The sequence below is a fragment of the Grammomys surdaster genome, unplaced genomic scaffold (genome assembly GCF_004785775.1).
Source record: "Grammomys surdaster isolate TR1022 unplaced genomic scaffold, NIH_TR_1.0 958, whole genome shotgun sequence".
Lineage (NCBI taxonomy): Eukaryota > Metazoa > Chordata > Mammalia > Rodentia > Muridae > Grammomys > Grammomys surdaster.
Genome location: NW_021605377.1, coordinates 1,068,040 through 1,086,661, shown reverse-complemented (window position 1 = coordinate 1,086,661; position 18,622 = coordinate 1,068,040). Strand labels below are relative to the sequence as shown.

The 18,622-nt window shown below is 40.8% G+C and overlaps 1 protein-coding gene across 2 annotated transcripts in view; it reads left to right on the top strand.

The window, feature by feature from the left end:
* Window positions 1–18,622, top strand: part of Nr1h4 (nuclear receptor subfamily 1 group H member 4) — a 75,665-nt gene that overhangs the window by 5,062 nt on the left and 51,981 nt on the right. For both annotated transcript variants that reach the window (XM_028783047.1, XM_028783048.1), the window contains exon 2: window positions 10,325–10,459. In XM_028783047.1, coding sequence (XP_028638880.1) covers window positions 10,393–10,459 — 67 coding nt within the window. In that variant the 5' untranslated portion in view covers window positions 10,325–10,392. The remainder of the gene's footprint in view (window positions 1–10,324; window positions 10,460–18,622) is intronic.

Here is an 18,622-nt window from a genome sequence, read left to right as displayed (position 1 = left end):
AGCCATCTCTCCAGCCCTTTTTCCATATTAGACTCCAGCCTCTGTTCTCTGAAAGACTTCCCTCATTCTCTGAGTCACACTCTTGTTGATAAACCACCAAAGACTTCCCCTTGGGATAAATTCCAAATTCCTTCAGCCATGGGCATGCTGCTGGCTCAGGTCTGATCTCCTAGAGTCCTTCTCTGGGTGATTCATGTCCACATTCCTGAGCCTCCATTTCTCTTTCAACACGCCAAGCACAGGCTAGTAGCACTTGCTGTGTGCTTCTCAGGCCTTCTTAGTTCTCCTTTGTGTAGCATGCTTCTTCCCCTTCACAAATAACTGTCTTTGGTTTAAAGGCCCACTTTTTAAAAGTGATTTATCTTTATTTAATGTTCATTGGTCTTTTGCCTGTATGTATGTAAGGGTGTCAGAAGACCTGGAACTGAAGTTACAGGCAGGTGTGCACTGCCATGTGGGTGCTGGGAAATGAACCCAGGTTCTCCAGGAGAGCAGCCAGTACTCTTAACTGCTGAGCCATCTCTCCAGCCCTAAAGACACACTTTTAAGAGATATCTTCTCTGGTCCTCTAGTCTTACCCCGCTATACCCCTCTACATTTAGCTCCTTCATTTCATTGTGATCAGCAATTTTTAGCTGTGCTCTTCCTGTTGGGATGTGAGCAAGCTCTTTGCTTTATCAACCACTGTATTGCCAATACCTAAATCAGAGCTGAGAACATAATAGAGAATTAACGAGTTGGGTGGATGAATGCCAAACTCAGACTCTTGTTGAGATCTGGGCTTTCTTCTGTCATAATAGTAATGATGACAGATTTAGAGCTTTTATATGTCTGATTGTCTAACAAAGAGTCAATAAATGTATATTGACTGAATGAGTGAATGAGTCAGAAACTGATATCGAGATTCTTTTTAAAAAGAATGTAGTACTTTAAAGAACATACTTTAGAGAAGACAATGGCCAACTTGTTATGTTGTTGAAAGGGGTTGTATATACTTTTATATCAGGTTACCCTTCTATCTCCTAATTTAGTCTTGATTTTGTACCTTTCAATGTGTTTTTGCCTGAGATGAATTGTGCGGCTACTTTTTACTGTGCAAAGCTAAGTTAGGTAAGTCTTTGCTTCCACACATGTGGACTTGATGTTGGCTGATACCCTTGTATCTGAGGATCTCTCTTCTTTATATGTCAATATTAGCATTCCAAGGGAAAAAAAAATAGAAGTTCAATGCCCTCTTCAGGAATAACCTGAAGTAGTACAATTCTATTCATAAAATTAAGTCACAATGACAGCCCATTCAAGGGTTGCAATAGACTTATTATTTATGGGAGGATTTTCAAGATTTTCTGGCTCAAGATGGCATTGTATACACTAATGCAATTTGCTTGAATGCTGTGTGTGTGTGTGTGTGTGTGTGTGTGTGTGTGTGTGTATGAGAGAGAGATAGAGACAGAGACAGAAGGAGAAGGATTCAGTAAGTTAGAGTTTTACAGCTCATTCATGTCTAAAAGCCATATCAATGTACTCTGGAATTTATTTACCTAAGGGATAAATACTGACATGGAAACATTATCCTTTTTTCTAGAATTTAATTCTCTTTCTCCTTAACCACATACCTTTGCACTGAATCTTGGGCTCCCTCTGAACATGGAGTCACAATGATGAGTTAAGCTTTGAAAAATGACCTACCACAGTCTATGTTCCACAGCATCTGTGTTCACAGAACAGTGTTACTGGTGCCTTTGTGTGACTGTGCAGAGTGAATCCACATGTGATCAGCTTTTACATGCATCTCCCAAGACCTGGCTACTCTAAACCAGTCAGTGCTGCTCAACTGGAACTGTCTATTCAAGGTCTCCATTTACAAATGGCATATGCCAAGGTGGAATCTTTTCCCACCATGAACTTCCTGTGATCCACAGTATCTAAACAAGTAAAAATTGATAACCAAAAAGTGGGGGTCCATGCTACCAGAAACTATATGTCATATCTCAACAAAGGCAAATGGCATATACCCCTTTAGAATTTATTCCCCAGGTTTTTCTTCTCCAGGATTAAAATTTAAATTCATGTATATTTATTTCAACATATTATTATAAAATGTTGATATATATTTTAGATATTTCACATAGTCTTGGCATTTGCTGTTTTATATATATTTATCATGTATATTTGTTATAAATAAACAACACACACACACACATATATACATATATATATATGATTTTATTTACTTACATCCCAAATGTTGCCCCCTGGACCCCCCTTCCCCCCTCACAGAGTTTTCCCCCATTCCCCCTCCCCTTCACTTCTGAGAGGGTGGCTCCCCGCCATCACCCCTCCCTGGTGCATCAGGTCTCTACAGGATTGGGTGCATTCTCTACCTCTGAGGCCAGACAAGGCAATCCTCTGCTACATTACTCACAAGGTTATAAATTAAATCTTTGGTTGTAGAGTCATCGGAGTAGACATCAAATAAAATCAACGTTCTGTCCCTGCTTCCACCAAGCCCCAAGGCCTACCCTTTGTATTATTAAGTTTCTGCCTCTCTTTCATTCCCCTTTGACTATGCTGTTTCCAGGTCCTCTCTCCCTATGTCTACAAATGCCACTCTGCTGTGTACTTCAATCAGCTTCCTTTATCCGTTTTCAAATTTTCCCTCCCCTTATTCACAGACTTATTTCTGCTTCCAACATTTCCATGAGAGCACTCTTCTTTTTAAAGTATATATTTATTATCTTATTTTATGTGTATGAGTGTTTTTTCCGATGTGCTGGTTTGAGTGAGACATGTCACCATAATTTTCAGCACATGGTGGTGAAGTTTGGGGAGGTTGAGGAGGTGTGGCCTTGCAGGAAGACGCATATCACATAGATGGGCTTGGAAACTTCAAAGCCACATGCCAGTCCCAGATTGTTCTGTCTACTTTGGCTGAGATGTGAGCTCCCAGCTTCCTGTTCCTGTCACTGTGCCTGACACTTGATTCCATGCCTCTTCTCCACCATCATGAAGTCTTTATTTTTCCGGAACCATAAACCCAAACAAACTCTTTCTTCTGTAAGCTGCTTTTGGTCATAGTATTTTGTCACAGCAAGAGAAAAGTAACTAGTATAGCCTCTTTGAATACATGTGCATCATGTGTGGTCAGATAGCTGTCATGGGAGGAGGTTGCTCAGCTCACTTGGAAGTGAGGTTCCCAGTGGTTGTGAGCCACTGTGTATATACAGGGAACTAATCCCAGGCCATCTGCAAGCTCAGCAAGCATTCTTAAGTACTGAGCTCTCTCACCAACACCTAGAGTCCTATTTTTAAAGGATGCATTTTATTATTTTTATTTGTGTGTGTGTGTGTGTGTGTGTGTGTGTGTCCATGTGCATGCATGTGCACTTCTGAGTTCAAGTACCTACAGAGGCCTGAAGAGGGTGTCAAGTCCTTTGGAGTTGAAGTAGTGGGTGGTTTTGAGGCATCTGAAGTGGATACTGAGAACTGAACTCAGGTCCTCTGCCTGAGCAGCAAGCGCTCTTCACCACTGAGCCAGCCATCTCTCGAGCCCCCAGAGTTCTTTTCAAACACGGATTTCATTGTGTCCCCCAAAATCTCCAGCATAGCCTCACTGATCACAGTTCTGTCTGTCAAAATGTTTTATGGGGAGAAATCACTTTCTCTCAAAGCTTTGAGGAGGGTAAGAGTGAAGCTCTGTATGAGCTCCCATGTCATTACAGTTGTGTAAGCTCTCGATATTATAGCATTAGGATTCATTCAGTCATTTCCATTACATATACATGTGGATATGTAATAGTATATAATATTCATATAAGTTTGTTTGATCTTTTCATTATGAAATATTTTTAACATGCAAAGAGCAGAGTAATTTAATTAATCCCCCTTAAAATTTGTTAGCCAGAGTCAGGACAGCATTTAGGATGTTATAGAATGTTCTATGCACCCAACTCAATAACGTTCTGCGTAATGGAGCCATTGCTTTTATTCATATATATATATATATATATATATATATATATATATATATATATATAAATTTCATATTTTATATATATATAATATGTATTATATATTTATGTTATCATATATAATAATATATACTAATATATCATATACTTTTATAAATTATATACAATTTCTAATTGTATAAATCAATATATAAATTGTTATGTATCATATATGAATAAATATTCATATACATATGTATACCTTTATATAATGAGAGCAGGGATTACAAACTTTTTCTGTGAAGGGCAGAGAGTGAAGGACTATTTCAGACTTTGCAGAGCACGTGGCCTGTTTTGCAACTTTTCTACTCTTTGTAGCTTCATAGCAGCTAAAGACCAAAGGGCAGATGAAACCCTTAGCTTTCAAGTCGTAGGTTGCTGAGCCCAGCAGCGGAGTGTCAGTGATAGTATAACGTGCTTTGCAAATCTTTAAACACATGTAAGTTACACCGAATCATATGTACTGTTCTAAAACCCGATTCTCCCGTTCAGTACGATGCTTTTCCCTTAGACATATGAGCACACAAAGTCCTGGTTCATTTTGTAGTTTAGCTCAGTTTATAGTCATTTTAATTCCAAAGTGTCTATACAGTGTTTATTTACTGTATCCATTCTTTTGATGATTGATTGACAAGTTGTGTTTCTGATGTTTAGAGTATGGCGAACATATTTTCTGTTCATGTCATCCTTTTTTGTTGTTGTTGTTTTTCGAGACAGGGTTTCTCTGTGTAGCCCTGGCTGTCCTGGAACTCACTCTGTAGACCAGGCTGGCCTTGAACTCAGAAATCTGCCTGCCTCTTCCTCCCAAGTGCTGGGATTAAAGGAGTGCGCCACCACTGCCCGGCTTCATGTCACCCTTTTTACATAAGTGTTGAAGTATGAGAAAGGTTGACCCTTTAATCTTTGCAGTACCTGACACTAAGGTTTTAATAGGAGCTGAAGTGTTGAGTGAGTAGTTTCAGGGGGCACCTGAAACTGTAGGAACTCAGAACAGGTCTGGTATCCCTGGACACATGCAGTTGTGATTTCTCTATGTGCATGTGGTAGTTTGAAGGAGAAATGTCACCTGGGGTCTCATGTCTTTAAACACTCTGTCCTCAGTGTTGTTTGGGGGAGGTAATAGAACTTTTAGGAGGCACAGGCTTGCTGGAGGAAGTTCATCAGGGGGTGAACTTTGAGGGTGTGTGTCCTTATCACACTTCCTGCTTGCTCTGTTTGACTCCTGTGTGTGTGTGTATGTATGTGTGTGTGTGTGTGTGTGTGTGTGTGTGTGTGTGTAAATATTACCAGGCAAATTCTGCTTGTCCTGGCATACCAAGTAAAACAGTTAGCTGTGTTTCTAGCATGTCTGCTTCTTTGAAGCTGTGAGATGTCACCTTCTTGTGGGTGGAGTCTGTTGTGTCTGCATTCACTCTTTTATGAGAGACTGCTTTCTCTATTGTGTGCTTTGATCCAGAGGAGAAGTCACTTACCTGCAGAAACAGACTGCAAGGCAAGGTGTAGTTTTGATTGGGTGGATACCATCAATAACTTAAATTAAACTCAATAAAGAAAAAGCTTAAGAGTTTAAAATCTTAAAGCCTTTAGAAATTAAAATAAATTCATATGTATTGCAGAAAATATTTGAGTGGCCCCCTCTACATAAGGCAGTTTCTTTTTCCATTTCTCAACTATGTTCTGGGGCAGTCAGGATGCCCTTGCCAGACCATTACCACCATTCTAGAGCCACCATAATCATGAGTCAAAGAAATTATTTTTTAGTTTATAATTAATTTAGACACGGGTATTTCTCTACAGCTATACAAAATATGCTAAAACACCATGCGATTGTGTTGCCATTTCCAAAATTAAAGGGTTTCCTTTTTAAAAGCTCCGTTAGGTACTTGTGAACTCAATAAAATAGGTTTGAGTGAGCCCTGCTAACTATTGTGACTAGACAGCTCTGTTGTTGACTTATCAGGGACTTAATCACCCAAATGAGGCAGCCTTGGGGAAATTGAGGTTTTCTTTGGGTGAGTCATGATAAATTATATCCAAAGACTTGTGGTATTTGGAGAATGTGGTCTTTATGCCATTTTCCCAAGGGAATACACCAGATATAATGGAACTTGGCAGAACTGTGCAGGAGAAATAATAAACACAAGTAGCTTAAGTGAGCCAACATTTCTTCGGGGACTATTATGTGCCTGTCATTTGAATTGAAGATACCATGTTTAAATGAACACACAGTAGAATGTCTAGAAATCCAAATGAAAAGCAATATACTTATAAAACAATAGAGGCCATCCAATGGACAAGAACCAATCCCTGACACTATTAATGATACCCAGCTATGCTTGCAGACAGGAGCCTAGCATAGTGATCCTCTGAGAGGCACCACCCAGCAGCCAAAGAGAAGAGATGCAGAGACTCACACACAAGCAGTAGATGGAGCTTGGGTAATCTTATAGAAGAGTTAGAAAGATTGAGAGACTCAAAGAGTACAGGGGCTTCATAGGAAGACCAACAGAGTCAATTAACCTGGACCCTTGGGGCTCCCAGAGATAGAATTACCAACCAAAGAGTGAGCACAGGTTGGACCTAGGCCCCATGAACATAGGTAGCAGATGTGCAGCTTGGTCTTCATGCAGGTCCCACAAACAACTGGAGCAGGGGCTGCCCTGAGCCTGTAGCCTACCTGCCTGCCTGTGGATCCCACATCCCCAAATGGACAGCCTTGTCTGGCCTCAGTGGGAGAGGATGTGTCTAGTCCCACAGCAACTTGATGTGTATGGTGGGGGGGTGGGTGTGGGTGGGTGGGATGGGTATGTGAGGGGGTGGGTACTGGGTGGAGAGCAAGGGCTGATATTGGGTTGTAAAGCGAGTAAATAAATACACTTAATATAAAAAAGGAAAATTTAAAAACAAAATACTAGAGGCATGTAATGTGCTATGGGATTATGTTTTATAGCTATGTGAACAACACTCAAGGTTAGAAACAGTGGCTGTCATGAACAGTGACACACTTGTGCTCCCAGCTACACAAAGAGGAAGATTCTTGAAGGCCAGGAGTTCAGGACTGGATTGGGAAACATAATGAGAATTTGACTCAAACCAAATGAAACCAAACTATAGAACTGAGAAAAGGGGAGCAAGGGGGCATGACCTAAAGTCAGGGTCGGTGTCAAATGATGAGAACTTGCAGAGTATACATTTGGGTTGAAAATGAAGAACAATTAGCAGCTTTTAGCAGTGTAGAATATTCTTTTCTGGAGACGGGAAGACTCCAACATTCACTGTGTGAATTGGGGAGCAATAAACAGTCTATAGACTCTGTGTGTGTGTGTGTGTGTTTGTGTGTGTATGTCTCTCTGTGTGTTTGTACACAGACACATACACATTTGGGGTACATGGCTTCCATGTGTATTTTTTTCCATGTATGTATTTATACAATGGATACTTAACAGTTAAGCTTGAATTTCTCTAGTTGTAAACTGGCTTGCAAGTATGTATGAGATTTCATTATTGGCTTCAGCATTTCCCAGCTTATACCTCTGGATCTCCAGCTCCCTAGCAAAGCCTGTCTTCCCAATCATAGTCCCCAGGAATTTCAGAAGGATCTATGTCTCTTCATATGCATAATAGAGTTTACTCTGGCTTCTTCTACTTTTTTTTTTTTTTTGGTCTCTCAGAGAGAATATCACTCACTCAGAAGACACTATTGCACTTTTATTGAACATTCTGCATGGACTACAGTGTTGCTCGTATTTCACAACTGTCCCGCAAAGCTCCTGGGCCCTCATGGGTTCAAAGGTCCACTCTGATATGTGGCAGTCATTTGTGGATGAGAGTTGTATTACTTACTTTTCTGATGCTGTCAAAACATACCACAGCTAAAAAAAAAAAAAAAAAAAAAAAAAAAACAAGTAACGGAAGAAAGAGTTTATTTTAACTTAGAGTTCCAGAAGGAAAGTCCTTAACATCAGGGGAGAGGTGGCATCAGAGAGCCTACACAGAAAAGATTACATCATCAACTACAGGGAGAAAGCGGAGAGAGTGAATTAGAAGTGGGCAAGGTTATAAACCCTGAAAGTCCACCCCCTAGAGATGTCCTTCAACAGAGCTCAACCTCCTCATGGTTCTAAAACTCCCCGAACCCACCAACTGAGGGATTATTCAAGCACATAATGTGGGTGGGCCTTTCTCATTCAAATCACCCAACAATGAAGGTGAGATTGGCTTTTTCTTCTTGTTGAAAGGTCTGTCTTGACCTTTCAGTGCTTTTTATATCAGGCCTTCTTTTCTCACCCCAGGCTCAGAAAAACCTCCCAAGCTGAATGCAGCTGAGCTGGCCGCGATACATTTTTCTTGTGACTTAGGTTTCACTCTGGGATGAAGGTTATGGCTCTTGGTGTCTCCCAGAAGTCACTTATCTTTCTAAATGGTGGGTTTGATGGTAGAGTTCTTCTAGAGGTTAGTAAATCTGTATGCCTGGTTTATCGTATGGATCAGGTTTGTCTGGATGTTATCAAGGCTGTTGGTGTCTGTTCAGGTAAGCCACAGAATTTCCTATCTCTCAAAACCATATCTTCTGCCAGGTATGGGGGTGAATACCTGTAATCTCAGTAGTCAGGAGGCTATGAGTTCAAGGCTTGCCTGTGTTCATAGTGAGTTCAAGGCCAGTCAGCTTGGCATGCGTAGTGAAACCATTGACAGACCAGCCAACCAATCAATAGAACAAACAAATAGAAAAAAGCTCATGTCCTTTTTCAGCAACCTCAGTCAGTATCTTTTGACAACACGTGGATCAGAGCATGCTATTTTGGACCTTCATAAACCACATTCATTACAACACGCAATCAACTGAGTTGTGTGGTCACTTTACAGATAACTGTTTGTCATTAAGCTTGACATCATGGATCATGGATGCTACTTGGCCTTCATCACTTTATCTCAGAAGATCCAGCCCAGGATTTAACCCTGGAATGAGCTCTCAATAAGTGTTTGTTGAAAGCATGAACAAATGAATGGGTGAAGCAAAGTGGTCCCTGTGGGCCACCATGCCAGACAGATCAGAAGCTCCCTCCTGCTTGAGCTGGGAAAGACCTGGTGGGGAAATTCTAATGAGATAAATATTTGTCCAACAAAACTTTACTATTCTCTTCCAGGGCAGAAAATGTAAATATTTAGAAAAAAATATTTCTCAGAGGAAAAAGGATTAAAAAGTTTAGAAAACCATTCTTAGCTTGGGGGGAAAGCTGTAAAGACACCTTTTCACTGTCCCCTCTCTAGGGAGGTAAGAAATGGAAGGAAGGAAAGCAGGAAAGAAGGAAGGAAGAAAGGAAGGAAGGAAGGAAGGCAGGCAAGCTGACCTACAGAAACAGTTCAGTGTAGACATTGCTTCTCTTAAATAAACTCTAGAAATTCCTTCAGAATGAAGCTTCAGACATTTGGATAAGACTTATCACTATTCCTCTTTTCTAAATCAAAAAAATTCTTTGTGGGGGGGGGCTTTTGTGCATATATGTCTGTGCACATTTGCATGCCTGGAGCCTGTGGTGGGCAGAAAAGAAGGTGTCATATCTCTGGAAACAGACAATTGTAATCCCCCATGTGGGTACTGGGAAGTGAAACCACACCCTCTGTAGGAGCAGTTCGTGCTTTTAAGGGCTGAGACATTTCTCCAGCCTCCACTGTCTCTCTGTTTTCCCTATATCCTTTGCATTTGGTCTTACCCTAGTCCAATGTAGAACAAATGCAGACATTAGAATAGACAGGAGTCCCTAAGCATTTCCCCAGCAGCAAGAGATCAAGTCTGTCCTAGCAGAACAGTCTCTGAATGTTGACCTGTTGACATAATGCATAAATAACCAAGGAAATTATAGTAAGAAGTACCATGAAACTGCTATTGTGTGTTTACACAACCCTGATCAACTTTTAAATAAAATTAAGAAAATAAATCACAGATGACCCCTTTTTAAATGAAAACTTTTGTATATGTTTTTGTTTTTCTTTCTATATATAAAAGAAGTAAAGACAAACTCCAAATGTTATTACATCTTGCCTAAATCCCCAAATACTGGAATTTAAATGAAAAAACATATGGTATATTAAACTGGAAAATATCTCTTCTGAGGGTATATAACTTGAACATTTTTAAGTACATGTGATATATAATCATAATATTCAGAAAATACATACAGAAAGGCTATAGAAAATCTCTACAGAGGAGGCATTTGAACATCTGTATGTCCAACTGCTTTCTCTCTGTTTCTCTTGAGTAACTCCTGACCCAATATTGCAACTATGAACTTGTCTGTGTGTTTGCCTTTCAGGATTCTTATTGGAAGACCACGATCCCAGAAGCATATTCTCAAGTTGAAAAGTTAGAGTGATATTCAAAATGAATCTGATTGGACACTCCCATTTACAGGCCACGGATGAGTTTTCTCTTTCTGAAAACTTATTTGGTAAGTTGTCAAATTAATTTTAATAGGAGTCCAACAAAACTAACCATGTCAGAAGAAAGCATCAGCAATGAGTTTGAGAAAATGATCTGGCTTCTTTTAAGTGCTCAATAAATGCGAACTCTTCTGCCAGGTTGTACTTTGGATTCATTGAACTAAATGCACTCTATCTCTCTCCTCCTTTTTTTTTTTTTTTTAATAGATGAGAACTTTCCTTCTCTGCTTTGTGGGTTGCCAAGACCTTGAGACCAGATAATTAACTAAGTGGGGAGTAGATATTACTTTCTGATCTAGAGTGAATCCTAGCATTATTATAACAGGTATTAACGAATGAAATCATAATGCTTATGATTTAATATGATACCTATTAAAGGCTGAAGTTACTTAGTGCTCAGCACTAAGGTTCCTCCCACTGTTCCTCCCATGCTGGGGGAATCTATGGCACAGTGTCATGATTAGTCATTTAAGCTAGGTTGAGGACAAACTGTCCTAAGCAGTTTTAAGTAGATCTGTAACCAGATGACACCATAAAATGATATATTGCTCCACTTTATGTATTTATGAAAAACAACTAAGTATAAAGAGTTCAACAGAGGACATTAGCAAAGAGTCAAACTGAGGGCATGTTTTGGGTGGGGTGGGGAGCATTCTGCCATTTTTTGAATGACATCCTACTGTATAACTTACCTTCCCTGGAGACTAGATCGCCCCCAGCTCCCATCCAGCAAAACATAAACCATAGTAGACTATGACAATAAAAATGGAAAATAGCACTTGAAATCCCACCCAGATCAATGTATTAAGACACGATCCCTTAGTTGCTGTCGATATATCCCTAGGAGATACTGGCTAGAGGTGCTCTATTAGCTGTTAGCCGTTACTTTTTTTCTATGTGGTAATAATCGATGCATTTCCAACAAGTGGGGTAGTACTCACATTGCCCACCTACACATCTGCTTACCCAGATGTGTCAGAGCATTTTAAGGGCAGCAATCATGCTTCGTTTATTTTTGAATACCAGATCAATAACAATCTAGTAATACATGATATGGAGGAAGCATAAAAGAGGCTTAAAGAGGAGAAAGGAAATGTTGATCAGTAATTCTCAGAGAAAACACGTACAGCAGAAATTATTAGTGAAATGCTTTCACACACTGTCATGCATCTTATTTCTTTCAGTTGGCCTCCATCCTGTGGGTCAGTTGTAATCAATGAAAGGTCGGGCCTCCACTTCTGATCACTTGAGCATTTGTTGTAGACTGCTATTCTATACTGCCTTAGAAAAATCAACACATGGAGATCTGGGTAATTTTTACTCTACCAATCAGAACTCACAGAGTGATTAGGATTATTACAGCACATCATAGATGAAGCAAAACTCCTCTTACGATTGTTTTTCAAAGAAAAACTACCACTTCCTGGTCAAGTGAAATTTGCTGGTCTGACGTTGTTAAAATGAATCATCTTGGACTCAAGTTTGCACATGGAGAGGAAAAATGTAGATTTTTGCTTACATACTAGTCCAGCTTTACACCCCAGGTACAAGGTTCACCTTAAAGAGTAAAGGCTAGAAAGTTCTGTCAGATTAGATGCCCCTACAAATGATAGCAAAGCGTATGCTGCAACTTCTGCTTTTAGTGTTGTGGCTTCTGTGTGTGAGTGTGTGTACATATACATACATATACACATACACTTACACATGCACACACACACATACATAGATATGGGGTTATAATCCCTTTGGTGGGGTCACATGTCAGATATCCTGCATATCAGATATTTACATTACAATTCATAACAGTAGCAAGATTACAGTTATGAAGTGGCAGTGAGATCATTTTATGGTTGAGGGTCTCCACAACACAAAGAACTGTGTTAAAGGGTCATAGAATGAGGAAGGATGAGAACCACTGCTCTAGAGCAAGGCCTAAGCATTCTTTCCAAATCTGTTTCTTCTGGGGCCTCAGGCCCACCCTACTCAACATCCTTGGCCTAAAGGAGACAATGGAGAAAACAGAGTCCTTCGTTCCGCTACTTCATTCTCTTGTCCAGAAGAAACTGATGGATACTATGCCCCCTCCAAGTTTAGTCTCTACTTTCAGTACAATGATGGCTACCCATGGATGAGTAGCCCACAGCCCCTATCCCCTCACTCTTGCGTCTTAAGTTATGACAGAGTCTTAGAAACCTGTGGCTTCAACTGACCAGGGAGGTAAACTCCTTTCAGTGGTTTATATACTTAGAGTCTGTGTTGTAAATTTTATGACAAGCATATGGGATAGCTATCATTTCTTCTCTTCAAATGTTGAGCACTGATGTTGCCTGGAGGCATTGAAAAAAGGCAAAAAATAAAGCAGGGAAGATTTCAGTGGAGAATGAACTAACAATAACTATGCCCATAAATAATCACAAAAATTAATACCAGGTAAGTATTAGAAAATAATATGCCAAATGTCAGGCATTAGCAATGGGGGTGATGTCATAGTGACTGGAGGGATGGGCTGCTTTAATGTCTTTAATGGAGACTTCTGTGGAATCGACAATTAACTTACTGCTGGAAACTAAGAAATCAGGAACATTCTAGAAAGAAGGAATGGCAAGTCTAGAATTGGACTTGAAAAAGTCTTACCTTTGCATTTTTTACGTAGGGCAATAGAAACACTAGCAAAGTGGCTATTTATTTTATACTCAAGTTACTATAAAGTGAAACCTTTATAATCATGAAATCCCAGCCTTACTGTATTGGGAAGTGACGACTGCCCTCAAGACAAAGACCTATGAGTATATATTAACAAGTCCTGGAGGCACTGACCTTCCTAATGGCAGCTTCCAGCTTCTTCCGCTCTCCAAAGGCTTTGCTTAAGATGAAAGGGAAATACCAAAAGCTAAAGTCTGAAAGAGGGACTACGTGCAACCACTTTAGGCATGAAGGGGTAAGCTAATGGGAGGGGGAAGGAGAGAATGTCAGTGTGAAGTAAGGTTTCTAGGTCAGTGTCATGAGCAAGGTGATCTGGGACCATTGGGAATTTTCAAAGTAGGCAAATAGCTGGCTTCATTAGCTGGAGGTCCTAAGACTCCAACCCCTTTACCCTCTAGACCATTTGTATACTCAAGCCAAATGTTTGAAACACAGCTCAGAGTTGAGGGGAGCCAGTGGGCTCTGACCCTTGCATCAGAAGGAAGAGAAGAAGCTTGGACAAATGTGATATAGAATGGCAGGACTCACCTTCCTAGGATCCTTGAACTTATCCTGCCAACCTGTTAGCGCCACATGGAAACCTAGCCCATCGGTAAACAGATCCCCATGGAGGGCGAGGAATGGAAAGCCGAGATGACCTCATAGAGATAAGTCTCCTTTCCCCTGGGAGAGCCTGCAAGCCGGAAACTTGGTCAAAGATTAATTTGATGGCTTAAAAGGGGCATCTCTGATGAAAGAAGGCAAGGTTTTATGTAATTAGTGCCCCATAAAAAGCAATAATGGCAAAGTCCATGGCTTCGTGCAGTTCAGCACATAGAGTAGGAGGTAGTATATTCACTAGAACCTGTGTTTTATTTTAGTACATTTTAGAAACTAAAACCCTCCACCAAACTTGAAAGATCACATACTTAATGACAGGGCAGAATTAGCAAGGGCAAGAGCAGTCTGGCATTCCCAGTCTCAAAAGCCACTTAGTTCTGTGCTACTGGGGAAGATGCACTAAACACAAGTGGAAAGGGAGCGATAACCGAGGGAAGTAAAATCAAAGGCAAGTGAGACTCTCTGCCCTTCTGTTTTCTTCTGTGTAAACACATTGGGAAACAAGAATGAGCCATGTGTGTGTGAGAAGAGTGTGTTCTAGAAACTCAAAGCCATCACAAAACGTCATGGCTAATCTGGAGCTTGACTGGCATCGGCCACAGTTTAAAACTATTGAAATAATTAACAATAGTACCCTCATTCAAAGAAGAAAGTGCTCTCTCCAGCTTAGCACTGTGAAGTACAAAGAATTGTAGAGGAGTCTAAAGAATCGACAATATGCAAATAGATTTCTGGGTGCCTCAAGGAAGCAGATTCATGTTCTGCCTCACCCTGGCATTGCACTGTTGTTATAGTAACGACAACTTTGGAATCTATGGTGTGTGTGTGTGTATGTGTGTGTGTGTGTGTGTCTGTCTGTGTGTGTGTGTGTGTGTGTAATTTTACCTAATATCCTCCCCAAGTCTCCACACACACAGCAAGGAGCAACAGGTAAACCTCATGCATTCCTGTTCCCACGATCCATCACCTTTGATTATTCCTCCTGGCTTTATAATGCCACAAATCTATTTATTATGTCCGCCTTCTCTGCGTCTGCTTTATTTTTAATTAGCAAACATGCACCTTGGAATCTGGTTCTTGCCAAAGCTGTGTGCTACAATTTAAAAAGACTCTTCCAGATGTTACGGAAACACCCAGATGTCTCAAAATGTAATTAAAATTCTTGAGATGAGGATTCACAGAGTATTTCTGACATTTGTTTTCCAGGATTTTCGCATCTCACTGAGTTCAGCTCAAGCGAATGCGGTTCTAACTTGTTGGGAGAACTAAATGTAGAAGTCTACAGGAGACGGCTGGTTCAGACAAAATCAGCCTTATTTAGTGTAACTGGAGGGTTTTTTTTTTTTATCTTCTCTCTTTTCTTTATTTTCTTTTTTCAGTGCTAGGAATTGAATCCCAGAGCTTGCACACTCTAGGCAAGTTCTCAGCCACTGAGCTATCTCTCGCCCTACTATCTTTCCTCATCCTTAATTCTTCTGCAGCTCTAAACAGGCTCTAAAGAATTTTTTACTAATTCCCTATGGCTTTAATTTTTTTCTTAATCTCAGGAAATCTCATATCCTGTCCTTTATTCATGAGGTATAGAAATAGGTCAAAGCAAGATACTGAGTGAGCGTTTCCTTATTACAATGTGGATCGCTGCTGTGGTCAGCCAGGGCATGCGTACTTTGGTAAAGGCAGGCCGTAAGATGGAGAGTTATAGCCAAGTTGACCAGCTGCTGGGTGATTCTTCTAAACTGTGCGATTTAGCTCTCAACTTTGTAGGATACATTCTTAGGCGTACCAAGCTGAGAAAGAGTAACCATAAACTCAGATCACAAGGTGAGGAGAGTTGAAATGATGACCATTTTCCAAAAGCCTTCCATATGTCAGACATCGTATTGACTAAGTCCGTTTTAAAATCTAAAACCTTTTGTTGTTTTCAAGACATGGTCTCCTGTAGTTCAGATTGGCCTATGTAGCTAAAGATGGCCCTGGATCCCTAATACATATGTCTCCATTTTCTAAATATTGGGATTACATACCCAGCTACTATATACATTTTTAAAGCAGACTTCCTGGTTCACTTCTATCCCTGCCATCTCTTGTCTGTGGCTTAGACACATCCCATTATTCTGTGCAAGTTACTGGCCTCATTCAGTACTCCCCCAAAAGCCAGGGGCACTGTAAGCACCTGTAATCTATTTGCTGTTAATACTAATTCTCACAGAGACTCCTCTGGGACGCCTGTCATTACTATTGTCCTTTCATGGAGAGAGAGTAGGTATTTAAAGATATCAAACAATCCAATTCACATTTCTTTAAAGTAGACCCCCAAAATATAATTAGGACAAGGATAGGATCTGATGCTGAAGGTTCCCAGCTAAGAGAACACTTCTATTCACCTTCTCAGAGGAGAAAGCATTTTCTTTTCTTTTTTATTAATTAATTAATTCATTCATTCATTCATTCATTCATTCATTCATTCATTTTACATCCTGGTCACTGCTTCACAGAGTCCATCCCTGCTTCACAGTTCATCCTTCCCATTCCCCTTCTCCTCTGAGACGGTGGGGTCCCCTAGGTATCCCCCTACCCTGGAGCATCAAGTCTCTGCAGGGTTAGGCACATCCTCTCCCACTGAGGCCAAAGAAGGCAACCCTGTTGGGGAACGGATTTCTTTAGGGACAGCCCCGCTCCAGTTTTTGGGGGACCTGATGGCGCTCAGGGACTCTTATAGAAGAGTTGGAGAAAGGATAGAAGGCCCTAAAGGGGATAGGGATTCCACAGGAAAACCAATAGGGTCAACTAACCTGGACCCTTGGGAGCTCTCAGAGACTGAGCCACCAAGCAAAGAGAAAGCATTTTCAATAAGACTGTATCACAGTATGCTGGTCACAGCTCTTCTGCAGCAGAGTGCTTAGACAACCATTGCCAGTGTTTGCTCCGAGATTTCCCCTTTTTTACATCATCACAGCTGATGCCCAGTGTACCTTGGTTGGGCTACCGTTCATCCTAAACTATACAGTCTATAGCTATGCTATCCTATAGAACTTGCGAAGATGCTGGACATGTCCTGAATCTACTTTTGTCCAGCGCAGCAAGCACTGTCCACATGTGTAACACTGAAATGTCAGTGTGACTCAGGAGCTGCCTCCACTTACTCAAGTTCCTGAAGTCAAGTGTTAACATCTCTGCTTCGTTGCCTCTAAACAAATTACTTAACCTCACTGAGTTAATCCTCTGTAAGATAGGGTTGAGGACAGCGGGCCTCATAAATAAGATGCTGTCACATATGGCAGAAGTGATGCTCCTGAGAGATAATACGTTAATACACTTTGGCCACTTGTAAAGGCTGTGGGGCTGTCGGCAATCATGGCAGGTATCACCTTTGTCTCTGCATTTGCTTTCATGTTGATAATCTCATTTTATCTTCACAGCAGGCCTATGAAGGGTGTAGGCAGGGATATTATCTGTATTTCTCCATCTGGTGATGCAGACAGATGGGACCCACAGCAATCCAGAGACTTACCTAAGTTACATAGATGCCTGGTAGCGGTATGCCTGGAGTCAACCCGTCAACCCTGAGTGTACTGGCCTGAGTCCCCTGCTATGCTTCCTCAGAAACAACAACAACAACAACATGGCAAAGTCTTAAGGTTGATATTCAAAAATTATGTACAGGGTTTGTTTTTTTTTTTTTTTAAATGGAACCATTTCTATTCAATAAGGAAGCCGAGCTACAATTCCAAACTATGTGAGTACAGTATCAGTGCAATGACAACAGCCACAAATGTACTCATGGCATTTTTATATTATTTTATTTAAATCAACTATGGCTGTGAGCTGTGTTATTATCACCTCCACCCTTTAAATATTAGGAAACCGGAGCTGGAGAGATGGCTCAGCATTTAAGAACACCTGTTGCTCTTTCAGGGGACCCAAGATTGGTTCCCAGCACCCACGTGACAGATCACAACCTTCTGTAACTCCAATTCCAGAAAATCCAACATCCTCTTCAGGCCTCTGTGAGCACCAGGTACTCAGGTGTCATGCATACATAGACAGCAACAAAAGATCCATGTACATAGCATAAAAATAAAGACCAACTTTTTAAAAAAATTTTTTTATTGGATATTTTATTTACATTTCAGATGTAATCCCCTTTCCCCATTTCTCCCCCACCCAGGAACCCCCTGTCCCATCCCCCCTCCTCCTGCTTCTATGAGGATGTGCCCCCACCCACCCTCCCACTTCTACCTCTCCACCCATGATTTCCTCCACACTGGGGCATCCAGCCTTCACAGGATCAAGGACTTCCTCACCCATCTATGACTGACACTGTCATCCTCCCCTACGTATACAGCTGGAGCCATGGGTCCCTCCCTATGTGCTCCTAGGCTGGTGGTTTGGACCCTGGGAGCTCTGGTTGGTTGAAGACCAACTTTTTAGTTTTAGTTTGTTTTTTGAGAGAGGATTTCTTTGTGTAGACCTAGCTGTCTTAAAACTTACTCTGTAGACCAGGTGGGTCTCGAACACGTGGAAATCCACCTGCCTCCGACTCCTGAGTGCTAGGATTAAATGTGTGTGCCACGACCATGCTGGCTCAATCTTTTTCTTTTTCTTTTTTTTTTTTTAATGAGGAAATAAAGGCAGAAAATATTCTATGTATGTGTTTGTGGTCTACAGAGCTTGTAAATATCAAGAAAGACTGGATTTATTAATTTTATTTTGGTTTTGGCTATTGTGCCTCAATATCATAGGGTGCACAGCTTAAACAACAAAATGTATTGACTTAGAGTTCTGAAGGCCAGAAGTCTAAAATCAGGGTGTCAGTAGGGTGGGCTCCTCCTGAGACTCCCAGGAAGGAATCCTTCTAGATCTTTCTG